The sequence below is a fragment of the Mya arenaria genome, chromosome 9, assembly GCF_026914265.1.
Source record: "Mya arenaria isolate MELC-2E11 chromosome 9, ASM2691426v1".
NCBI classification, from domain to species: Eukaryota; Metazoa; Mollusca; class Bivalvia; order Myida; family Myidae; genus Mya; species Mya arenaria.
In genome coordinates this window covers 4,898,253-4,925,217 of record NC_069130.1, presented here as the reverse complement: position 1 = coordinate 4,925,217, position 26,965 = coordinate 4,898,253, and the positions used below count along the sequence as shown (strand labels likewise).

The 26,965-nt window shown below is 36.3% G+C and overlaps 2 protein-coding genes across 8 annotated transcripts in view; one reads left to right on the top strand and one right to left on the bottom strand.

Moving 5' to 3' along the window:
- LOC128246733 (rho guanine nucleotide exchange factor 10-like protein) overlaps positions 1 to 26,796 on the bottom strand; it is a 57,163-nt gene extending 30,367 nt beyond the window's left edge. For 2 of the 7 annotated variants that reach the window (XM_052965123.1, XM_052965127.1), the window contains exons 1-8: positions 26,667 to 26,796; positions 19,026 to 19,969; positions 7,377 to 7,439; positions 6,609 to 6,826; positions 3,176 to 3,346; positions 2,542 to 2,619; positions 1,125 to 1,289; positions 838 to 954 (exon numbers count right to left, since the gene is read on the bottom strand). In XM_052965123.1, the coding sequence (XP_052821083.1) occupies positions 838 to 954; positions 1,125 to 1,289; positions 2,542 to 2,619; positions 3,176 to 3,346; positions 6,609 to 6,826; positions 7,377 to 7,439; positions 19,026 to 19,947 (1,734 nt within the window). In that variant the 5' untranslated portion in view covers positions 19,948 to 19,969; positions 26,667 to 26,796. Of the gene's footprint in view, positions 1 to 837; positions 955 to 1,124; positions 1,290 to 2,541; positions 2,620 to 3,175; positions 3,347 to 6,608; positions 6,827 to 7,376; positions 7,440 to 13,269; positions 13,324 to 14,224; positions 14,495 to 19,025; positions 19,970 to 21,555; positions 21,624 to 21,743; positions 21,790 to 26,625 lie in introns of those variants that run through there. The other 5 variants (XM_052965125.1, XM_052965126.1, XM_052965124.1 and 2 more) reach the window with 5 other exon arrangements.
- LOC128246740 (2-oxo-4-hydroxy-4-carboxy-5-ureidoimidazoline decarboxylase-like) lies at positions 21,620 to 25,891 on the top strand. The gene is made up of 3 exons (XM_052965138.1): positions 21,620 to 21,660; positions 23,068 to 23,272; positions 24,244 to 25,891. The coding sequence occupies exons 2-3, from the start codon at positions 23,083 to 23,085 to the stop codon at positions 24,588 to 24,590; spliced, it is 537 nt and encodes a 178-aa protein (XP_052821098.1). The 5' UTR covers positions 21,620 to 21,660; positions 23,068 to 23,082; the 3' UTR covers positions 24,591 to 25,891.
- Positions 26,797 to 26,965: the final 169 nt, after the last annotated feature.

The following is a 26,965-nucleotide window of genomic DNA, read 5'->3' as shown; positions in this document are numbered from 1 at the left end:
ATGAAATCAAACTAGAGATTGCTTTTTTTGAAAAAGCGCTTGTCTCCCCTATTGTATGGTGATAGCTGAGAAAAAATAAATGATGGACATGAAATTTGTAATTTTGGACTGGAGACGAACCAACAGTGAAGTCTGGTTTATTCACCCGTATTAGATAGTGAAAATCTACTGCACAAGATCTCGGATGCAATCGTTCTTGAGTTACTAAGCAGTAACCATTTCTTCACCTAAAGGTCATGGCGACCTTGACCTTTGACCTTCTGATCTCAAAATCATTAGGGGTCATCTACTAGTCATGACCAACTCGCAAGTATTATTGAGCGGAGACAAAGTGTGACGTACATACTGACAGACTGACTGACTAACTGATCACAAAATCAATAGGGGTCATCTACTAGTCATGACCAACTTGCATAACAAGTATGAAGTTCCTAGGTTCAAGCATTCTTTAGTTACTGTGTCAATGTCACAGCATACCAAGTATGAAGTTCCTGGACCCAAAGGATGTTTAGTCATTGAGCAAAAACTGTTTTTTCATCTCAAGTTTACCGCGACCTTGACCTTTGACCTACTCTATAGGGGTCATCTACTGGTCATGACCAACCAGCATACCAAGTATGAAGTTCCTGGGTCTAAGGGTTCTATAGTTATTGAGAGGAAATGAAGTGTGACATATGGACTGACGGACTGACTGACTGACGGACAGGGCAAAAACAATAAGTCTCCCTATGAATGGGGAGACATAAAAACTAAACAGCCCCAATTATTGTGAGAAAATGCCTTATCTTGATATAAACATTAAATGATTTGAGAAAATCCTTCACTCAAAGGACTTACTAAGAGAAGATCCTTAAATGATGGGCGGGAATTCACAGCTTCCTTGATCATTTCATTGGCTGCCTCATAGTTGTTCACGTATTCACAGTAGATGCTCTTGGTCATCGGGGACGAAAACTGAAATAAAAACAGGTAGTTTCAGCCATCATTGTATTATCCATAAAAGTGTTGCATGCCAACAAAAGAATATTATTACAGTCAGGGTCTAAGGATTACTTCTATGATGTCTATGAACAGGTGAATTTTACAGCTGAAACATTTAAAATAACCAAAATAAATATAATCACCATGTTAAATATTGATCCAATCTCCTCTTTTTCTGTCCATTCCTCCATTTTCTCGGACAGAGCGATCTGGAACATCATGTGTAGGTTATAGATGTCCTCGACCTTGCTAAAGGTGACCTTCACCTCTGCCTTTTTCACTTGGCTCAGGATCTCCTCTTTGTAATCCTAGATCGAACAAAAAATGAAACAAGTAAGATAATTTTGAATATAATCTATTCAACACATGTATATTTTTTGAATGTCTCAGAAAACCCTGACCTCTTGCTTCTTAATGACCCTAGTGCTCATGTCAGTTTAAATTATGTCCTTCGAGACCGCTTAAATACAAATTGAAAGCTTAAAGCTGCAATCTCACAGATATACCAATTTTGCAACTTTTTTATTTTTTGTCTTCGAAAGAGCAAATTTTTACGTAAACATTTGCAAACCAATGATTAAAGAGTGCTGACAAAAGATCAGTTTGCAGATTTTCATATTTCCCTTCAAAAATTAATGTTTTCTGGCTTACACCAATACTCACCATTTACGAAAAATGCATAAAACATCATTTTTTGAACTTAAATATAAAATTCTGCGATCTAATTTTTTGTCAGCACTCTTATATAACTGGTTTCCATGCATGTTCACAAAAATTGGCTCGTTCCAAGATAAAAAATACAACAGTTGTCAAAACGTTCAATCTGTGAGAGTGCAGCTTTAAATACAAATTGAATGTTAAAACACATGTTATAAATAATTGCTGAAAATTGTTGATATTTTGATTTCACCATTAATTCAACAAATGCATTCAGGTGCAGATCATTAAATAGCAATAAACAATTCAAATTTATAGAGGCATTTTTTTTAGCAAATCTTGCTAATTGACTTAAATAAAACCATTAAAACTTTGGCTTTAACTTAAAACAAGACTACAGCTTTTTAATTAGGGTAATGTGTAGATAGATGTAAAGTTAACGTCTCCAGCCACTTTGAAAGAATAAAATGAGCGCCATTAATCAAATATTAGGATTAAAGAGTCAACAAATATTTCCATGTACAAATAAATACTTGCGTCATACAGTAGTCACAATATACGGGATATAACTCTTAAAGATTGATATATGTAAAACAAGAAATACTGGTACTTGTAAAACAAATTTTGATTGAACAGATTTTCTGGAAAAGTGCATGATAAAAATACTATTGTGACATAATATCAAAAGTTTATAACCCAGCATAGTGAATGCTACACTTCTTTTATTAAGTTGTCATAAACGGAGCAAAAATCTTTAAGAACAGTGAAAATATCGAAAATGACATTTTCAGTGCAGTGAAAATAGCAGCAGTAAATATAGAATTATATTTCACTGAAAATCATCAAAGATACTGGTATTGTTTCAATGTATTTAAAGAGTGATTTAATCTAAAAGTATCTTACATTGGTAAGCCTCTCCAGTGATTTCAAATACCCCGACTCACTGTCGATCAGGTTCTGTAATACGCCGCGTAACTTGATCTGGAAAACAGGAGTCAAGTGAATACCATAAGTCTGATCATTATAAAATGCCAGAAAATAGAGAAGGGGACATGTGCATGCAAGCATAATTATTGAAGGTTGAAGGCAAATTGGGTGGTCTAGTGGTAAATGTGTCTGCCTCTCAGCCAAGAGGTTGGGTGTTCAAGTCAGGGGACTTTGTCATTGCCTCTCAGCCAAGAGGTTGCATGTTACAGCCAGGGGACTTTGTCATTGCCTCACAGCCAAGAGGTTGTTGGTTGGAGCCAGGGGACTTTGTCATTGCCTCACAGCCAAGAGGTTGCATGTTCCAGCCAGGGGACTTTGTCATTGCCTCTCAGCCAAGAGGTTGTATCAAGTTTAAATTTAATTTTAAGAAACAGAACCCTGGTGATTAACGATTTTGCCTCAATATGGGTCATAGCAAAATAGAGAAAACATAAAAAAACACTATTTCTTAGGCAGTGATCTCCACAAATAAGCAACAAAATTAAAATGATTTTAACAATTTAAAGTGAAGGGAAATTATCTAAAACCTGTGTGAACATGGTCGGGTTACCTGATCTTTTGACATATCCATATTTGCGTTGGGGAGCTGTGCAGATCTGCGAGATCGTCGGGGTTCCACCCTTCGTAACAACGTACAGGATTTTGACTTCTGCTCCTCGACTTCTTGGACCACAGCTTTTTTCTTCTTCTCAGGAAGAAGGGCGTTGGCTATGTCGCGAATCTGTAAAAGAATGGAGGTTCTTGAACATTGGTGTAGTTTCAGAATATGGCATGGTAAATATCAAGTCTGACACACAGAGCCAGGGTGAATTCATGGTTATGCCACACCCCTATAGCCACACCCTTCCCAAAGGCAAAAATGTCTCACATGCTTATAAATACTAAGTATTAGAAACTAACAGTACCCACACTATGTTGAAGTCAGGGGGATATCTTTGCTGTTTTGGTGATTGATAGGTGTGGCCATAGAGGGTGTGGCATGACCATGCACCCTGCCCCGTGGTCTGACATACACGTACACTGGTTTTATTCTAATAGCACCAATGGCACTTTGAGGAGTCTGACCTACAAACAAGCTAGTTTTCTAACCTTTATGTAAAATGTTGATGTACAGTAACCCAGTATGTTGATGTACAGTAACCCAGTATGTTGATGTACAGTAACCCAGTATGTTGATGTACAGTAACCCAGTATGTTGATGTACAGTAACCCAGTATGTTGATGTACAGTAACCCAGTATGTTGATGTACAGTAACCCAGTATGTTGATGTACAGTAACCCAGTATGTTGATGTACAGTAACCCAGTATCATTTATGAATCATTTGAAATGAGTTTGCTGGCTCAGATTACTAATATTTGAAATAAATGACATAGATAAAGTTATTACAGTTTTTACCTTTGATCTTTATTTCAACAAAAAATCTGACATAAAATGACATATTTTGCAATCTTTAATGGCCAAAACCTTTTTTATTTGGAATATTATTTTCATACAAAATACTTTCAAATGATATCAAATTAATATTGGTCAGTCAGTGGATTAAAAATTCAAATAACTGTGGGTCCGATATCTTAAATTATATTTGTCATATGCCCTGGCCCCAATTATTCAAACTTCTTTATCCCCTTATTACAGGATAATCCCACTATTTTTGGTTGGATAGAATTGGTCTTTTTATATTTTAAAAATGTGTGTTGTTCAAGAAATATAACACTTCCAAATTTAACAATATAAAGTTAAAAAAAAAATAAAAAAAATCTTTAGATGCTTGTGAAATAATTCACACTGATCTGACCTAGTGGTCTAGTTTTTCACACAATATGACCCATATTCACACTGATCTGACCTAGTGGTCTAGTTTTTCACACAATATTACCCATATTCACACTGATCTGACCGAATGACCTATTTTTTTTATACAATACAGTATGACCATATTCACACTGATCTGACCGAGTGACCTATTTTTTTTACACAATATGACCCATATTCACACTGACCTGACCGAGTGACCTATTTTTTTTACACAATATGACCCATATTCACACTGACCTGACTGAGTGACCTATTTTTTTTATACAATATGACCCATATTCCCACTGACCTGACCAAGTGACCGATTTTTTTTTTACACAATATGACCCATATTCACACTGACCTGACCAAGTGACCTATTTTTTTTACACAATATGACCCATATTCACACTGACCTGACGGAGTGACCTATTTTTTTTTACACAATATGACCCATATTCACACTGACCTGACCGAGTGACCTATTTTTTTTACACAATATGACCCATATTCATACTGACCTGACCGAGTGACCTATTTTTTTATACAATACAATATGACCCATATTCACACTGACCTGACCGAGTGACGTATTTTTTTACACAATATGACCCATATTCACACTGACCTGACCAAGTGACCTATTGTTTCACACAATATGACCCATATTTACACTGATCTGACCTAGTGACCTAGTTTTTCACACAATATGACCCTATTCATACTGTCCCTAAATATTAAGACTTGAGTTTCCTGAAGATTGGATGAAAACTGATGAATTTGTGAAAGGAATAAGAAAACACAAAAATTAATACTTGATAAATTGTAACTTAGTTTTTGACCAGAGGTGAATCATATTCACTCTGCCAAAAAAAGATACTGACCAAGTTTCATGAAGATCAGACAAAAAAAACAGGAAAAAAAACTTCGATCCAAATTATTCACAACACTTGAAGGCCTGCTCGCAAAGTTTTTGAAAATCAATTACCCGCAATTTTTAGATGAAAAGTCTGGGTAATAAAAATAGTTCAGATTGTTATCATTACCAAGGTGTTTAATACATGCCACAACTTAATTTAACTTATCTCTTACCTTACTACTAAAATGATAAACATCTCTATTTTATTGTTTTGCTCTCAAGGTATGAAAGCACTGAGAAAGTATATCCTATATACCATCAGCTACACACTGTGTAATGATTATATCTCACAGACTACACTCTGTATTTCCAAGCAAACCTGCACTGGGCCAAGTTGTTACCATTAGTCATAATTAGTAATGGTTTAATGTAACCTAAAATTGTAACATCTGATTTGTGAAAGTAGGATTTTTCAGACAATTAGTAGATGAGTTCAAGAGTTTTATTGCTTTGTTTAATACATTTAAGTTAACAGGTTTGATTCAAGAAATGTGTTTTGGGAGTATTGTCTTTATAAAAAAACACAAAAAAGAACGTTGTAACTTCAACTTGTGAGCAAGGGTTGAAATCTCATACTATCTTATAAATTTATGCATGGTATTTCCGAGTTTTAGATTTTATTTTTTTTTCACGTTTTCATCGCTATTGCTCATGTTGAGGAGTAATACAGACATATTTGTTTAATGGTGAGAAACATTTTATTTGTTATTCGATAAAAAATTGGAATGTTCGCCATTTTCCGGGGTATGAAAATTTACATATTTTGTGCTTGTAACAATTATTTACCAATTATTTTACTGTCAATTATGTAGGAGGTGAGATATTCGCATAATATTATTAATCACCAGTAGAATCTGCAAACAAAATCCTAAATTTCATTTCTAAAATGGATGCAAAATTGTAAACAGGGCTCTCTTTCTTATGCTAAAAAGAATTGCAGCCCAACGCATTCCCCGGCCTTTAAAAAAAAGAGTAATTTCCATAATAAAAATTCCTCTCCAGACTTATAATACATTGAAGAATGAAAGTGGTGATTATTTTTGGTCCTTTTTTGGTATTATTATGAAATATTTTTATTTTTATTTGAAAAAAATAATACCAAAATCGGACCAAAAATAATCACCATTGATGCATTTTTATTATGCAATATGCTGTCATAAGTCAACATACAGCTTAATGAAAGTACATCAAATTCTCTTTAATTCACATGCATGCATTCAAAATATTCTTTGCCCAACCACATACCCATACAGGTGAAAGACAAATACCTTTTCAGTGTGGTTATGAGCTTTCTGTGGTTTTGGGGGCAGCGGTCTGTTCGGGTCATAATCCTCACTAATATTATCCTCGCGATTTTCTGCGTCGGATAAATCGGAATCGAAAGTAGAATCGGTAAAATCCGAAATGTTTGAAGCCGAGTCAGAATGATCGTGGATGTTGAATGGATTTACTTGACCTAGCAACTCTTCTGTCACTTCTGGGAAGGCTTAAAAAGCGAAAATTTAAATTAATATCTTTTAATCATATATCTATTTTTTTTTTTTCTTTTTCAAATGGCTTAGAAATACTATATAACACATATTATTTACCTTCACATGATCAATTTGCTGCACTTTGTAACAAACTTTTAAACATAGCTTTTTTTCTACTTAATATCTTGTTGATAACACAGACTTTTTAATTACCATTTTCTGTCAGATAATAATACAACATATCATAGGGTGGAAACCTCACCACCCCCAATCAGGTCATCAAAGTCACTCAAGACAGTGGGTTCTTCTGGATTTTTGTTTACACATATGACATACACAGCCCATTACCAACTTAATTCAATAATATAAATATCAGGTAAATAAATGTAAAAGCATTGTTTAGATTCATACTTTATGTTTATGAATCCATTACGGAATTACCTCCCCTGCTTGGGTTCTTAATAATTGGGTATTTCTTCTTGTTTTTGTTGAAACATACTGCTAATGTATTCCATGTAAATGTATTCCATGTAAATGTATTCCAAGAAGCATAAGCAAACTTACCTCCCCTGTTGGGGTCATCAAAGTCTCCATGTTGGGACAGCGGATTCTCCTTGCTACCTTTCGCTGAAATGTAATAATTGGATTATATATATGTATTATTTGACAAAATCTATCTCCAAATAAGTGTTTGTACCATGCCAGTGACAATGACAGCGAACCAACAAAAAAAATGTTATAGATTAAAATGAAATCTGAAGTTTCTGAAGTATCAACGTAAATCCAATCCTCTGAAGTCTCCAGCTATGTAATTTGGATTATCAACATTTTCTATGCATAGGATACACTCACTGGTGGAATAAAGTCACTACACAATTAACAAGATGCGATTGGGTAATTTGTTCCACCAGGACACTTGTCTGAGGTTGTTGGTCAGAGAAGGTCAAAGCAATCCATAGGATCATAAATTCATGTTGTATTATTCATTGAAGAAACATTATCGCTTTATTAGTCAATTGAATGGCTAAATGACAACCAGAGTCCTCATAATGAATATGAATAATCACATAATTGCAATCCTCAGTATCAGCTACTATCCACTATCTGTAGATACTGTTTTGCTGTATCCAGCACACTATGATGTAAAATTGTCACAAAAATTAATCCCAACGTAGCAATATATAAATAGTTAGAAGGAAGAGCAGTTGAAATAATCACTGTAATATATATTCTATTACATATCATGTTGGTAATTAAACTGATATTATGGTTAAACCAGTATATACACCTAAAAATGTAGTCCACAGAAAAAAGGAAGTATGTATATACCAGTATATACCAGTAACTAGGTTATTTTCTGAAGTAAAATAATATAATTTACATATCCTTCAGTAACATTCCCAATACAAGTTTGACTGATTGCATTAATCAGCTTATCATAACTCAATGAAGGACTGTAAAACTACCACTATCATTTAATTACAAGGATTTTAAGAAACAAGAGAACCTTGGAGGGAAGGCGAATGCTCATCTGTTATATTCTATTTAAAAAGGGGCATATCTCAACAATTACTCAAATGATGTGCAAGTTGTCTCTGGCAACATGTCTACCAAGTTTCATATGAACATCTTGGTTTTTGAGCTAATAGACATTGTTTGCACGTAGATGACATTGACCCATAGACTAGCATAATACCTCAAACTTTAAAAAAAACAAACAGACAAGCTTAAAAAAAGTTATTATCAACTTAGTACCGGTAACTATGATGTCATTCAGAACTGCTCGGCCATTTTCCATCTAAATCAAGCTCGGATGTATATGGACGGTTGACAATGTCATAAATCTTAACATTTAACTACCGGTACTCTGCAAGTAGATTGCATAGTAATTTCAATTTAGCAGTTAAAGTTAATGACTATACTCTTGAGAATCTTAATCATTTATGCAATAATACAATTCACTGGCAATCAATTAAATCTTAATATACAAAATGCGTATTAAAACACTACAATTTAAATTAATACTATTATTTAAATTTAAACAAACTACTTCTTCTGATAGTATATACTGGCATACAACCCTTGTTGTTTTCTATGGAAAATAGCAAAGGTGTTCCGCATGTGTACGATGTGTTTGGTCAGGCGTTTTTTTATAATTAAAAAAGGGGCATAACTGAAGAATTTTTAACCAGAGTGTATTAAGAGACTCCGGAGAGCCTGCTTGTTTAAATTATAAGTTAGAATATCACTGAACAAATCTCTTAAGATAGCAAGAAAAATGACAAGGAAGTGTTGATGTTTAACTTTAACAAGATGACTGATCAATTTGGTCACTGTAAAACAGATTTAAAATATCCACATACATACATACATGTCCCAGATAACAAAGTTGAACTTGATATCTCAGAGTAGAAAAATCATACTCATGAAACGAAATCATATAAAATTCCTGTAACACTCACACTGTAAAACATTCCTTAACATGTGTATTTGATGGGGTTAAGTTTCTGCCAATTTAATTTGTTTCAGGAGATATATCATATCATTTCCATAATTATCTTTTTTGCCCCATAAAGAATACATCATAAGTATTATAATCATGTACAAAATATTAATGATACTGCAAAATCAAAATCCTACTTCAAAAACAGCAGATTGTTTACAAATATAATCTCAACAATCTTAAATCAAGGTTACTACAGAGTAATAATGTTTTAGCTAGGAAGGAATGCTGTCCCATATATTTCGAGCCCTTCAATGAGATATTTTAGTTGTTTCTATCCATTCATTATCTAAATGTCATGAAAATTATATTCATGATAGAACAAAAGAAAAGGCTGTTGGGATGTGGTGAGTGTGCTGGCAAATCATCCTGGATATATTGGCAGCATAAATTGCAGAAAATAGGTAAACAACACAAAAACTACATTTAGTGTTTGCCCCCATGTTCCTACCATGAGAACACCCACAGCCATTTGTATAAAAATTGGTTATGCATTGCACCAGGCAATTGTAACCACAGCCCCCCAAGTCCGGGGACTTTGACTTTCGGTGCAGCCAAGTCCCCACCCTGCAGAGGCAGCCTGCTGGTAAAATCCCCTCCAAATGGCCCCGCACCCAAGGGATCCTGGGTAAGGCCCATTCCCCCCTATTTCTGGCGCTAAGGCAAAACCACCGCATTCACCTGGCACTGGAGGGTCACCTGGAAGGTAAAAACACGGCCCCTTTCCCTGGCTATCCAGGGACCGGGGGGGGGGGGGGATAAGATTTAAACCATTGTTTTCAATATTTATTCATCCTTTTTGATAAATTAAAACAATTGTATTAATTGTGGTACATCTTATTTGGGATTAGGAGTTGTTACCCACAGATTTTATTTTGGTTATATCCCACATTTAAATAATTTGTTGACGGATTTTCGGACCACTTTCATACTATTGACTGCATATAGATTTGTTTTGGTTCAAGTTGGCTAAATATTTATTAATCATTCAAAATTTTTACAAAAAATAACATTAACAGATCAAATCATTTCAAAGTGCATACTAGCCTAATTATAAACTAGGCTTGTCCATGTTTCATACAACTGGCTGCAGATCATGCATGCACAATGTCTAGTATTTATACATGTTGAGGCATTAGCATGCAAACAGTTAGAATGTTCGTGGTATTTATTTTTGCTTCATTAATAAACAATTAAGTCGACAGCTCGGCTGGCTAATGCCGACTAACTATATATAGCATATTCAGGCAAAATAAACACCAACTATTACTTATAGACTGATATGTCAATTAACTGAAGAAATACACTTTATTTTATGACCTTTGTCACCGTGGACAACCTGTCAAATGAAAAGAAATTTCTCCAAAAAGTTAGTATATTAAAATACCTGTAATCCAACAAATTAACAATGTTTGCTTCAATAAACTATTAAGTTGACAGCTTTGCTGGCTAAATAAAGCTGACTTACAATGTAATTATATAGTCTGATCAGGCAAAATAAAAACCAATTATTACTTATAGACTGACATGTCAATTAACAGTAGAAACACACTTTATTATATGACCTTCATAACTGTAGTCAAACTATCAAATGAAAAGAAATTTTTCCCAAAGTTTGTATATTAAACACCTATAATCCAACAAATCAACAATTTAGAACTTCCACTTCATTATGTAATCTCAACTATATTTAAACACTCGGTAATCCACTTCCTAAAACAATAGGCCACTTAATTGTTCAAAGTACAAGCACTCAACTATCGACCAATCACAGAAGTGAAAACACAGTCAACTGATATGAAACAAAAAAACACAATAAAATTTCACATACTTAGAAACTTTTTTAGAAAATGAATGAAAATTACTCAAGAGATCTAAATTCCCTTTTCAAAATTTCAGATATCATATATTTTGTGTTGGTATTTAAATTCCTGAAAAAATAACGTTCTTGGAAACACAAAATACTTTACACAGTATAGAAATGGCAGTCTCACATCAATTAAGGTCCTAAATGGAAACACAAAATACTTTACACAGTATAGAAATGGCAGTCTCACATCAATTAAGGTCCTAAATGGAAACACAAAATACTTTAGACAGTATAGAAATGGCAGTCTCACATCAATTAAGGTCCTAAATGGAAATACAAAATACTTTACACAGTATAAAAATAGCAGTCTCACATCAATTAAGGTCCTAAATGGAAACACAAAATACTTTACACAGTATAAAAATAGCAGTCTCACATCAATTAAGGTCCTAAATGGAAACACAAAATACTTTACACAGTATAAAAATAGCAGTATCAGATCAATTAAGGTCTTTTGAAACCCAAATAATTTACACAGTATAAAAATGGCAGTCACAAATTATTTTTATTGAGGTCCTTTGAAACACAAAATACTTGACAAAGTAAAAAAATGGCAGTCACAGATCAATTGAGGTCCTTTGGAAGACAAAGTACCTTACACAGAATAAAAATGGCAGTCACAGATCAATTAAGGTCTTTGAAAGACAAAATACTTGACAAAGTAAAAAAATGGCAGTCACAGATCAATTGAGGTCCTTTGAAAGACAAAATAATTTACACAATATAAAAATGGCAGTATCAGATCAATTGAGGTCCTTCGATAAAACAAAATACTACTGGTATAGACAGTATAAAAATGGCAATATTAGATCCAGTCCTTTGAAACACAAAATACTTTACACTCAATACAAATGGCAGTCACATATCAATTGAGGTCCGTTGAAATACAAAATACTTAAAAAAAAAAAATGGCAGTCACAAATCATTTGAGGTCCTTGAAACACAAAATACTTTACACAGTTTAAGAAAGGCAGTCATATATCATTTGAGGTTATTAGAAACTCAAAATACTTGACACAGTATAAAAATGGCAGTCACATATCATTTGAGGTCTTTTGAAACCCAAAATACTTTACACAGTATAAAAATGGCAGTCTCAGATCAATTGAAATCCTTGATAACACAAAATACTTTACACAGTGTATAATGTCAGTATCAGATTAATCTAGGTCCTTTGAAACACAAAATACTTTACGCAGTATGAAAATGGCATTGTATCAATTTAGGTCCTTGAAAACACAAAATACCTAACACTGAAGAAAACTGGCAGTCTCAGTTCAAAATGGAGTTCCTTGAAAACACAATACTTAACACTGAAGAAAACTGGCAGTCTCTTTTCAAAATGGAGTTCCTTGAAAAAACAAAATACTTTACACTGAAGGAAAATGGCAGTCTCAGTTCAAAATGGAGTTCCTTGAAAACACAAAATACTTTACACTGAAGGAAAATGGCAGTCTCTGTTCAAAATGGAGTTCCTTGAAAACACAAAATACTTTACACTGAAGGAAAATGGCAGTCTCAGTTCAAAATGGAGTTCCTTGAAAACACAAAATACTTTACACTGAAGGAAAATGGCAGTCTCTGTTCAAAATGGAGTTCCTTGAAAACACAAAATACTTTACACTGAAGGAAAATGGCAGTCTCAGTTCAAAATGGAGTTCCTTGAAAACACAAAATACTTAACATTGAAGGAAACTGGCATTCTTCATTCAAAATTGAGTTCCTTGAAAACACAAAATACTTTACACTGAAGGAAAATGGCAGTCTCAGTTCAAAATGGAGTTCCTTGAAAACACAAAATACTTAACATTGAAGGAAACTGGCATTCTTCATTCAAAATTGAGTTCCTTGAAAACACAAAATACTTTACACTGAAGGAAAATGGCAGTCTCAGTTCAAAATGGAGTTCCTTGAAAACACAAAATACTTTACACTGAAGGAAACTGGCAGTCTCAGTTTGTTGGAGATATAGATCATTGGTAACACAAACTACTTTACACAGCAGATAAGTGGCAGTCTCAGTTTGATAAAGACTGTTCATTGACAGTAAATATCAACATCAACCAGAATATAAAAATACTAACATGAAACCTTGAACTTAGACATATAACTGTTAATGAAACATTCAGCTCCATGGGCAAACTTGCATGTTAAATATTCCAACTTGTATATTTGTGTTATTTATAAGTGTATGTGCCTTTGCATACTAATACACGGAATCTAGGCTAGGTGTATAACTTGAAGTAATTATCACAAGTCGCTACAAATACATCATAACAATATCATTATTATACCGGTCTTTACAAGCACTGTATCAATTATTCAGGTTTTTTTTATCCCTTATTATGTTATCAAAGTACTGTCGGTAGTTGTCCAGACAGGGCACAAATTCAAACAGCAAAACAGCCCCAAAAAAACTCTTACAGTTTTGTCTCAGTTTCATTTATGATACGTTTAATTATTTGTAAAATGGCTTTATGTCAAGTTTACAAGGCACAACAGATTTTAAAATGCAATATTTTTTTCAAGTACAAATTTTTTTTTCTATGAAACTTTTCATTTATCATTAAATTTTGTACTATACATACATGTACAAAGCGATTTAGCTAAAGAGTTATAGAAGTGTTCTTAACCCTGTCCTGTTTTGGTAGCACCCTCCTGCCCTCATGGAGACCAGTATAAGCACACTAATCTGCCTTCATAAAATTAAATACTTAAGATCAGGGCTTCTAAAATTTTGAAAGCTCAATCGGTCCGGACACAGCGACACCCCCCCCCCTTAACTTATCTTAAGTTAATATAATCAAATATTTTTAATTTGACTCTTGAAATCTATAACTATAAATTAAACACAGTTTCTAACATTTTCTTTCAAGTTCATAAACTTTTCAATTCTTTCCTAGCCCCAGACATTGTGCTCATATTTCCCTTTAGCACCCTTGCAGCTGTGTGATTTATATAATTTCATAGTTAAAATACACATGTTTATATCTATAATTTAGTATAAAAAATATATCCTTTAACTCAGCATATGCATACCTTTGTGACTTCTTTTTCGAACATGTCCACACAATTCTTTCACTTTAAGTTTCAAATGCATTATTCACAGTCCTATTTTAGTTCCTACATTAAGCAGTAGAAATTTGAATGTCAGTACTTTAAACTATTGTATTTTAATAAACAATAGCGAACTAACTACAAGCTATAAAGGAAGTAATGGAACACTTATACAACCACCATCCACCAATAAAACAGGAATATCATCATAATTATGTTAACCTTTGATCCTTTAAAGACATAATTTCCTTCATTTTCAATAAACTCAGATGGCGTATAATAAGAACATGTTTGTAGTTATTGATGCATTATAATGCTCTATTTTTGGTACACGATTAGGTTTTCAGCTAATTATTGTAAAAACCAACACATAGATATGATGTTTCAACTGATCATGAGTAATATATCAGTCAGAAATAAGCAGCTACCATGCATCTGTTTTATAGAGTTTTATGTGTAGCAATATGATATATATTTTAGTCATAATATTTAAGGATTGTTTTGTATTTAATAAACAATGATATAATTATGCAAATTATTGAAACGTTGGTGGACAACTTGTTAAAATTTAACCTTTTTTTAAGAGCATATTATCTGCAGTGCACTTGATATTGTATCATAAAATACTTGAACAACAAGTGAGCATTTCCACACTTAAAAGAACCATTGCACCACTAAGGCAATTCTGATAAGAATCTTAGGAGCTGTTTGCACCAGGGGCCTTTCCGTCAAGAATCTTAGGAGCTGTTTGCACCAGGGGCCTTCCATTAAGAAACTTAGGAGCTGTTTCATCAAGAAGCCTCGGAGTGGTCTGCACCAGGGGCCATTTCATCAAGAAGCCTAGGATCAGTTTGCACCAGGACCCATTTCATCAATAAGCCTAGGAGTGGTTTGCACAAGGGGCATTTCATCCAGAAGCCTAGGATCAGTTTGCACCAGGACCCATTTCATCAAGAAGCCTAGACGTGGTTTGCACAAGGGGCCATTACATCAATAAGCCTAGGATCAGTTTGCACCAGGACCCATTTCATCAAGAAGCCTAGGAGTGGTTTGAACTAGGGGCCATTTCATCAAGAAGCCTAGAAGTGGTTTGCACCTGGGCCAATTTCATCAAGAAATTAAACCTAGGAGTTGTTTGCACAATGGGCCATTTCATCAAGAAGCCTAGGAGTGGTTTGCACCAGGGATTTTTTCATCAAGAAGCCTAGGAGTGGTTTGCACCAGGGACCATTTCATCAAGAAGCCTATGACTGGTTTGCACCTGGGGCCATTTCATCAAGAAGCCTAGGAGTGGTTTGCACCTGGGGCCATTTCATCAAGAAGCCTAGGACTGGTTTGCACCAGGGACCATTTCATCAACAAGCCTAGGAGTGGTTTGCACCTGGGGCCATTTCATCAAGAAGCCTAGGAGTGGTTTGCACCAGGGGCTGTTTTATCAAGAAGCCTAGGAGTAGTTTGCACCAGGGACCATTTCATCAAAAAGCCTAGGAGTGGTTTGCACCAGGGACCATTTCATCAAGAAGCCTAGGAGTGGTTTGCACAAGGGACCATTTCATCAAGAAGCCTAAGGACTGGTTTGCACCAGGGACAATTTTATCAAAATGCCTAGGACTGGTTTGCACCACGGACCATGAATTTCCATCAAGACTCCTATGAGTAGTTTGCACCAGGGGCCATTTCATCAAGACTCCTAGGAGTGGTTCGCACCAGGGACCATTGCATAAAGACTCTTAGAAAAGGTTTGCACCAGGGGGCCATTTCATACAGAAGCCTATGAGTAGTTTGCACCAGGGGCCATTTCATCAAGACTCCTAGGAGTGGTTCGCACCAGGGACCATTGCATAAAGACTCTTAGAAAAGGTTTGCACCAGGGGGCCATTTCATACAGAAGCCTCGGAGTAGTTTGCACCAGAGACCATTTCATCAAGAAGCCTCGGAGTAGTTTGCACCAGAGACCATTTCATCAAGAAGCCTTGGAGTGGTTTGCACCAGAGGCCATTTCACCAAGAAGCCTAGGAGTGGTTTGCATTAGGGGCCATTTCATCAAGACTCCTAGGAGTGGTTCGCACCAGGGACCATTGCATAAAGACTCTTAGAAAAGGTTTGCACCAGGGGGCCATTTCATACAGAAGCCTATGAGTAGTTTGCACCAGGGGCCATTTCATCAAGACTCCTAGGAGTGGTTCGCACCAGGGACCATTGCATAAAGACTCTTAGAAAAGGTTTGCACCAGGGGGCCATTTCATACAGAAGCCTATGAGTAGTTTGCACCAGGGGCCATTTCATACAGAAGCCTGGGAGTAGTTTGCACCAGGGACCATTTCATCAAGAAGCCTAGGAGTGGTTTGCACCAGGGGCCGTTTCATCAAGAAGCCTAGGACTGGTTTGCACAAGGGGCTATTTTCATTAAGAAGCCTAGGACTGCACCACTAAGGCAATTCTGATAAGAATCTTAGGAGCTGTTTGCACCAGGGGCCTTTCCGTCAAGAATCTTAGGAGCTGTTTGCACCAGGGGCCTTCCATTAAGAAACTTAGGAGCTGTTTCATCAAGAAGCCTAGGAGTGGTCTGCACCAGGGGCCATTTCATCAAGAAGCCTAGGATCAGTTTGCACCAGGACCCATTTCATCAATAAGCCTAGGAGTGGTTTGCACAAGGGGCATTTCATCCAGAAGCCTAGGATCAGTTTGCACCAGGACCCATTTCATCAAGAAGCCTAGACGTGGTTTGCACAAGGGGCCATTACATCAATAAGCCTAGGATCAGTTTGCACCAGGACCCATTTCATCAAGAAGCCTAGGAGTGGTTTGAACTAGGGGCCATTTCATCAAGAAGCCTAGAAGTGGTTTGCACCTGGGCCAATTTCATCAAGAAATTAAACCTAGGAGTTGTTTGCACAATGGGCCATTTCATCAAGAAGCCTAGGAGTGGTTTGCACCAGGGATTTTTTCATCAAGAAGCCTAGGACTGGTTTGCACCAGGGACCATTTCATCAAGAAGCCTATGACTGGTTTGCACCTGGGGCCATTTCATCAAGAAGCCTAGGAGTGGTTTGCACCTGGGGCCATTTCATCAAGAAGCCTAGGACTGGTTTGCACCAGGGACCATTTCATCAACAAGCCTAGGAGTGGTTTGCACCTGGGGCCATTTCATCAAGAAGCCTAGGAGTGGTTTGCACCAGGGGCTGTTTTATCAAGAAGCCTAGGAGTGGTTTGCACCAGGGACCATTTCATCAAAAAGCCTAGGAGTGGTTTGCACCAGGGACCATTTCATCAAGAAGCCTAGGAGTGGTTTGCACAAGGGACCATTTCATCAAGAAGCCTAAGGACTGGTTTGCACCAGGGACAATTTTATCAAGATGCCTAGGACTGGTTTGCACCACGGACCATTAATTTCCATCAAGACTCCTAGGAGTGGTTTGCACCAGAGACCATTCCATCAAGAAGCCTAGGACTGGTTTGCACCAGGGACAATTTCATCAAGAAGCCTAGAAGTGGTTTGCAGCAGGGGCCATTTCATCAAGACTCCTCTATGTTTAGTTTGCACCAGGGGCCATTTCATCAAGAAGCCTAGGAGTAGTTTGCACCAGGGGCCATTTCATCAAGAAGCCTATGAGTAGTTTGCACCAGAGACCATTTCATCAAGAAGCCTTGGAGTGGTTTGCACCAGAGGCCATTTCACCAGGAAGCCTAGGAGTGGTTTGCACCAGGGGCCATTTCATCAAGACTCCTAGGAGTGGTTCGCACCAGGGACCATTGCATAAAGACTCTTAGAAAAGGTTTGCACCAGGGGGCCATTTCATACAGAAGCCTATGAGTAGTTTGCACCAGGGGCCATTTCATCAAGACTCCTAGGAGTGGTTCGCACCAGGGACCATTGCATAAAGACTCTTAGAAAAGGTTTGCACCAGGGGGCCATTTCATACAGAAGCCTATGAGTAGTTTGCACCAGGGGCCATTTCATCAAGACTCCTAGGAGTGGTTCGCACCAGGGACCATTGCATAAAGACTCTTAGAAAAGGTTTGCACCAGGGGGCCATTTCATACAGAAGCCTCGGAGTAGTTTGCACCAGGGACCATTTCATCAAGAAGCCTCGGAGTAGTTTGCACCAGAGACCATTTCATCAAGAAGCCTTGGAGTGGTTTGCACCAGAGGCCATTTCACCAAGAAGCCTAGAAGTGGTTTGCACCAGGGGCCATTTCATCAAGACTCCTAGGAGTGGTTCGCACCAGGGACCATTGCATAAAGACTCTTAGAAAAGGTTTGCACCATGGGGCCATTTCATACAGAAGCCTATGAGTAGTTTGCACCAGGGGCCATTTCATCAAGACTCCTAGGAGTGGTTCGCACCAGGGACCATTGCATAAAGACTCTTAGAAAAGGTTTGCACCAGGGGGCCATTTCATACAGAAGCCTATGAGTAGTTTGCACCAGGGGCCATTTCATACAGAAGCCTCGGAGTAGTTTGCACCAGGGACCATTTCATCAAGAAGCCTAGGAGTGGTTTGCACCAGGGGCCGTTTCACCAAGAAGCCTAGGACTGGTTTGCACAAGGGGCTATTTTCATTAAGAAGCCTAGGACTGGTTTACCCCAGAGCCAATTATTACAATTTATCAAGATCATTTGGTGGACTGGAGGTTTCCAAGTTAATCCGTTCAAAAATGCAACCATTGCTTTTATTTATATATACAAAATATAATCCTATCTCAGGTTAGCTGAGTTTTTCAATGACAACTGGTTCACTATTAAAGCTTAGTTGAGATATGATATTCTAGACCACTTACATAGTGAAGAGGGTCGTTTAAGGGCCATGGATTTCTTTTTAGCATCCTTCCTCTTCCATTCATAGTTCACCTGCTCTGGCAGTATTTTGGGCTTTTTTCCGTCCGCTGAACACCTTTTAGATTTGCTCCCCTTGCTGACAAGTCCACCACCTGTTTGAGATTTACTTGAATTCACTTTGGACCTACTAACAACCTCAAAACCTTTCCCAACTTCATCTTCTCCTTCAAATCTAATGGGTTCATAAATGTTTTCCACTATTAATTTGGGACTTTCTTCAATTAGCTCAGGACTTTCACAACCGGTTTCATCTGCAGGAACTGCATAGAGATCATCACAACTGGTTTCATCTGCAGGAACTGCATAGAGATCATCAAACTCACTTACAACAGATTTATCTGAAGCATCACGATCTCCTAACTCCTCATCAAAATCAGACCTTATTGCATTAACACTCTTAATGACTGTGCCACTGTGCTGACAAGTTGGCATGTTATCCTTTTCTACCACCACAAATTCAGAAGAAATTCTTTCACCAGTTTTTGTATTGGAATGAATATTGTTCAGATCTGCTGCATGCGCTGATTTATGACCAACACCATGTGTTTCCATGTCATTTTTATTGACAACTCTGTTTGCATGAGGATTTTTATGTTCTGCTTCAAGTCCATGACTGTATAATTTCCTGGTCTTAGACTGCTTGTTTTTTGAACCACCTTGTTCAAAAACTGCTTTAAGTTTATTTAGATTTGAAGAATGTTCTTTTTTATGACTTGGTTTCTCCCCATGTGCTTGTCTGTTCTTTGAATTACTCTGATCCATGTTGTTTTCAGCTTTTACTGGAACCAAACATTGTGTAGCATCAATGTGTATTCCTGCACTGATTAGTGAAACTGCATCATCATACTCAGCAGAGTTCTCCATGGCCTGCCTCACCTTCCTCTGGCTGCAAAGAAATTATGAAAAAATAAAAATTGTTTTCAGTGGAATGAAAAAATAATGGTAGATTATAACTTATATCTTTACTATCAGTTTGAAAACTTGCAATAATACTATTGAAGCATTTAACAAAATCAGGATTTGAGTAAGTATGAGACATCATGTGACCACTATTCACAGCCAGGAAACGAGCATTAGAAACTGGGGCAAAGACCCTAAGAGACTCCATACATTGTGTTGCTTATAATAATAATAATAAAAATAATGCACTTATTTAAAAGCATTTTTTTAAGATGGCAGTTGATTTCTATTTGACAGACTTAAGGAGCACCACATAGAATTTGTTCACACAATTTGACTGGATAGCGTGCACATATATCTAGTGAGTGCAAAATCCTTACAGCCGACCTTGATTTTTGATTTTTGAAATAAATTTATGCTCGAGAAAATTTTAATTTAACACACCAAAATTTAATCTTTTTCTTCAGATTTAACAGTTAAAGGGAATAATCTGCACTCAAATAAAAAGCGCCCAAAGTGGTGAGGAAATTGGCACAGGCATTTGAATCCATCATGGTATTTCCAGAATTTAAGGTAAATGAAATATACTCCAGGAAAGTTTTGAAATGACAATAATGCATGTGACAAATGACGGCAGAATGAAGAAAACAGACACTTAATATAAATGACAACAAGGATACTGATATTTCATATTAAATAGTTATGTTACCACTTGGGCTCAAAAAAATACAGGATCAGTAAGTAGGAATTGGGAGGGGGGGTGTCAATCGGGGTTGGATGCTGTTAGCTGATTGTTGAAACCATTGGTTGGAATTAACTTTATTGTTTAGCCCATTATGGTTGGGTTTTTTATACATGGTGGGTCGGGTAACTGGAAACACATTTTTGTTTTGTTTAGGCCTAGCTCAGGCGCAAAGCTCTTAAGCACAGGGAACACTGCTCCAGCACAGGCTGCATCATTCTCTTTTTTTTTATTCGAAAATGATAACAGAGATAAAAGTTTGATTCCAAAAGATGAAAAATCATTGGTTTTGTATGAAGGCCAGATAACTGACTGAACACCAGAAATAAAATGACTTTAATGGTGATTCAGTTACCTGATTTTCATCATTATCAAGCAACTTTTTGAACATGCTACATGCACAGTTAATAAGTTACACTTTTAAACCTCTGCCTTAGAATGATGCACCTCTCAATTCAATGATTACAAAACAATCTTGTTGCTGGAATTCCTCAAACAGGAATGTCATCATAATTGTCGTAATTCATTGACAAAATAACTTTAAAACGAAAAACGATACTGATCAAAAGATACAATAATCATTCCACTTATTACCAGTATTTTAATGACTGACATTTTTATGTACATAAAAGACTAAAAAGAAGACTAAATTGAAGAAATTCAAGAATGCAGATAAATTAACTTAAGTTTTACATTTTATGTTTAATCAAGTAATGAACATACAAAAATGTAAACCAACATGATATAATAATGATGCCTTGAAACACACTGTAATTATATTATATTATCATATAATTAAATAATTTTCAATGCATCAATTAGCGAAATACCTTTGTAGTAAATTGCATTGTAATTGACTATCATTCGTCCGACATTTTGTAAACAACTATCACGTGACTATCAGCTGACGAAGCGGAAGCCCTTCTACTTTTACGGTAAGCATGTAAGATTTCGTTGTTTCCTTAGAAATGCATTATTGGCTGCATTTGGTTTATTCAGTGTAGGTGAACTAGTTTACCTGTCCAACGAAGCAGTTGGATTCCGATCTTAATTCTTCGTTTGACATTGAATATGGCACGTGTCATTTCGGCCAGGTCCAATTCGGCCCATTAACAAACTAGGCATGGTCCACTTCGGCCTATATTTTATAATCTCCGATGACAGGCGAAGAGGGGTGGGCGCAACCGGCGCGTGCCCCCTCTTAAATCGTCAAAGTTTAATTTTATTTCAATATGGGAGAAAAAAGTAATAAAATATACGCTCAAAGTGCACCATTTTAGAATGACTACATTTCTTACTACAAATTGTTAAAATTAACTTCTAACTTCAATTATAGATATATCTCATTTAAATGCACATGTAGAAGAAGTGCAGTGCACAAGAACCATAACTCTTTGTGCATTATTATTTGAGTCATTGTCCATTATTTAATAAAAATGTAGTTATTCTTAGTTGTCAGATAAAGTCGATACTTCTTTTATTTAGTTATGTATGAAATTGAATAGAACAAAAAAAATTGCAATAAAATAGGTCAAATACATGTACCGGTAACTGAACATTAGAAATAAGTTACTAATTGTTCTTAAACTTTTAAAACAGTGTTAGAAAAAATAGCTGTTTTAAATAATTAATTCCATTATATATCTGATTCAACAGTTAAATAATTTGTTTTACATACAGGGGTGGCTCCAAATTCGGCTTTAGAGGGGGTGCAAATTGAGGGGCAACATTTTACATCAGGGTGGAGTGGGGGGGGGGGAGGGTAGCTTGGGGCAGTGGCTTATCATACAATACAACTGTGTGTAACATGTCATTGTGTGAAACATTCAATTTTTTTCTTTGATTGTCTTCATTGACTGTACAGGGTCTGAATCAGGATTTGGCGTTGGCAACTTGGGGGCGCAACTTTGGACATGCACCTACTTACCTAGAATCAGAATATCTATGGTTTAGATGATTGTATGTTGGTTTCGGTCCTCCTTCAAAATCTGTTTGTCTGCTATGATGCATTTTGGTGTATTTTGGTGTGTTTTTTTGTATTGACATATAGAGGTATATGTAACTTGGGACAATGCTTTAATCCAAACTTAGTGCTGTTCACAGTGTCAATGAATCTTTTTGAGAATTTCGTTTGAAATATAATGCCTTATTTCGTATGCTACATATTTGAAATACATATCTCGTTTAACATGATACATGCTCTTGAACATAAGTAGCTATTTATTTGAGATTCATTATACAATAAATATAACTCATTATGCACACACATTATTACTGAGCTTTGAATGTTAATTAGAAGTTCACTTAAATTGATCAATAAGTATTGCTTTGTTTTGACACAGGGTCACTGCACGACAATGGGAAAACAGAAATTGGAATTGGCTGAAGTGAACTCTCTGCCATACGAGGAGTTTATCAAGCGGTTTGGCGGAGCTGTGGAACATGGCGCTCTGGTGGCAGGGGCTGTCTGGAGCCGTCGGCCGTTCACTTCTATTGACAAGCTATGTGCAGCTTTCATGGACTTCCTGGACAAATTGCCCATTGAAGGTTTGTATTATCACTTACATTTTATGACAAAAGTGATGTGCGCAGGTGAAAAAGTAAGAGAGTTTTTAGCCTTCTTAGCTTAAAGTTTAAGATGCTGTGAAGCTAATTCTTCTGAAAAAAGAAGCCTGTATTTCAACTTACATGTGTAAATAGTAGGAGAATACATTCAATCATCTGATGTATGTGTAACTGGGTATTACATAAATATGTATATAGCAGCACTTTCACTGTCTCGCCATACTTTTCTAGCGACGCGATAAGGGTGTCGGCCTGCAGAGCGAGAGGGCGTGGGTTCAAACTCCGACAAGAGCACATAGCAATTTTTGCAGTCTGTTACATTTGGCACCCAATGAGGGACCCATGTAGCACGATAAGCCTCAAGGCCATTGCAAATTGACCTTTGTCTCTGAAATTTGAGGACAAATTTCAAAGCGGAGAGGGAATGTGTAACCGGGTATTGCATATGTATATAGCAGCACTTATACTGTCTCGCTATAGAGCTAGTTTTTATAGTGACATGGTAGAGTGTCTGCCTGCAGAATGAGAGGTGGTGTGTTAACCCCGACAGGTGCACATAGCAACTTGTGCAGTCTGGTACATATGTTTTGTGAAAATGCAGAAAAATATATAATTATTTGAATCTTGCTATACAGTTGACTTGTGTGGAAAAACAAGTTGGGATTGACAAGTGACAAGTGTTTTTTGTGATTTGTTTTTGAGCCTCAAAGTCTGTGATCATCATCTATTACAAACAAAAAACTATTTTCTAGGTTTTGAATTTTATTTACAAGTCTGCATATTGTGTGTGATCTCATTTCATATCATCTGTCGGGCAATGTGCGAGTTAGGCACTTATATCCGCTTTATAAGGTACCTTCATTATTTCAGCAAGGAGAGTGTCTGGTTTTATTAACCTTTAACGTTTATACCTTTAGTCTGTTTAAAATTCACCTTTTGTTGTTATTTTTAAGGCAAGGAGGGTGTTATCCGTCTATATCCGGATCTTGCGGGGCATCTGGCGCACTCTGGCTCCCTCACTGCGGAGTCCACACAGGAACATAAGGCTGCCGGACTAGACACACTTACTTCTGAGGAGAGAGCGACAATGGCAGAACTTAATGAGAGATACAAGACCAAGTTTGGCTTTCCCTTCGTGATCTGTGCGCGGGAAAACAAGAAAGAGGCCATTATCAATGGCCTGGAGGTCCGTATTGGGAATCATGCCAGCGCAGAGGTGGAAACTGGGCTCGGAGAAGTAAAAAAGATTTGTGACCTGAGGCTGAGAGACATTGTAACAGACTCCACCCCGAAACTTTAGTTTTCATTTATTGACTGATGACAGGTTTTGATCAAGTTGTATTGACCATAGAAGTATTTCATTATATGCTTTCAGCAATAGACTTCTTTCAAAGTATTTTTAGCTCGACTATTAGAGGAATAAGGAGAGCTATACTACTCACCCTGGTGTCGGCGTCAGCATCACACCTTGGTAAAGGTTTTGCATGTAAGCACACATAGGTTAATATCTCAGCAACTACTTGATATATTGCATTGAGACTTCAAAAAATGGTACTCAACCATCCAACCTACTTAATTAACCAAGTTAGATAACTATAGTTTGCATTTAATGCAAATAATTGCCCTTTATTAATCGACTTAGAAATTCTGATTAAGGTTTTGTGTGTAAGCACACATAGGTTAATATCTCAGCAACTACTTGAGGTATTGCATTGAGACTTTATACAATGGTACTCAACCATCTGACCTACTTAATTAACCAAGTTAGATAACTCTAGTTTGAATTATATTCAAATAATGACCCCTTCTTTATTTGACATAGAAATTCGGGTTAACGTTTTGCATGTATTAAACCACATTTAAGTCAATATCTCAGCTAATATATCATTGCATTTAAACTTAATAAACAGGCTCCCAACCATTTAACCTTCTTATTTAATCAATTAAGATAAATCTATCTTTGATATTATATAGTTTTTGCCCATTTATTATGCGACTTAGAAATTCTAGTTAAGGTATTGCATGTAAGCACACATAGGATAATATCTCAGTTACTACTTGATGTACTGCATTGAGAATGGCCCTTTATTATTAGACTTAGAAATTCTGGTTAAAATTTTGCATATAACCACATTTATGTTAATATCTCAGCACATCATGTATTGCATTGAAATCTAATCTAACAGTGATCCATGCATGTTTCGCCAAAACTTTTCAATCCTTACATTAAAAAGCGGCGGAATAGTCGAGCGCGCTTTCTCTGTGACAGCTCTTGTTTTTCATATTCTTCTTGGCCTCAGAGGCTAAGTTGAAGTCAAAATAATTCTGACAGCTCTTTTTTATATATCTTTTTTATTCATTACTCCTGAAAACGTGATGCTCACAAAACAATGTTATTTCCATCTAGTTGTTTTTTGGTGCACAATGGAAATGCCAGTAGCATGTCCTTTTACTGTTTTGTTTACATTATTTTACCTTAGAATATATTAACATTATTATATCGGTACATTACATTAGTCAGATATATTTGTTTTGTTTGTTTGTAAAGATTTGAAAATAGTCAATGTATGTATATTTTGTACAATTTATGTATTTTAAAAACATCAGAAGATGACATAGTTTCAACTGTAAGTGTTATATCTATGGTAAACCTAAAATATATATTTGGTTGAAAAATCAGCTGATTAAGATTTAAGATTGCAGGTGCAGCCAACTTTAAGTAATTGTTCTTGTTTGTATTGGTATATTTAAAACACTGTTGTTGTTGTTGTTGTGGATGATGATAATGATTAAAGTAGTGCTGATAATGATGATTATAATTATGATGATGATGATGATAATGATGATGAGGATGAGGATGATGTTAGTTGTGGTGTGTAGCATCATGATGATTATGGTGGTGGTGGTGACGATTACGACGACGAAGACGACAACGATGATGATGATGATGATGATGATGATGATGATGATGATGATGATGATGATGATGATGATGATGATGATGGTTGTGTAGTGTAGCATCGTGATGATGATGGTGGTGGTGGTGACGATTACGACGACGAAGACGACGACGACGATGATGATGATGATGATGATGATGATGATGATGATGATGATGATGATGATGATGGTTGTGTAGTGTAGCATCGTGATGATGATGGTGGTGGTGGTGGTGACGATTACGCCATGGACGATGATGATGATGATGATGATGATGACTGGGAATAGGATCTTGATCCCAGATGATGATGTTGATAACGATGACGATGGTGATTTTTGTGTTGTTGATGGTGGTGGTGGTTATTGCAGTGGTGGTGATTATAAAAATTACAAACCTTTTGGAGCTAATGGAAGAATATGAAACATGGCAACAAACCCGATAGTCGCTATAGTCCAGTCACAGCCAACAATTGAATTTTTGCAAAATATTTTCAAACAGATGAAACTTAAAACAGAAACTTAAAACAGAAACGTTCTAATCATATATCATTGAAAGCTTGTTTTTAATCACTGCTTATAAATAGTTTGACAAGATAATAACTTATTGTTATTGAGTATATAAATTAGGGTCAGCCACACTTTAGGTCGGAAGTGGTATGATAGTGTGAATGACTTTTGTTTGATAATACTCCTACCACTACTAAATGCACTGTAGCTATCATATGATCGACTGCC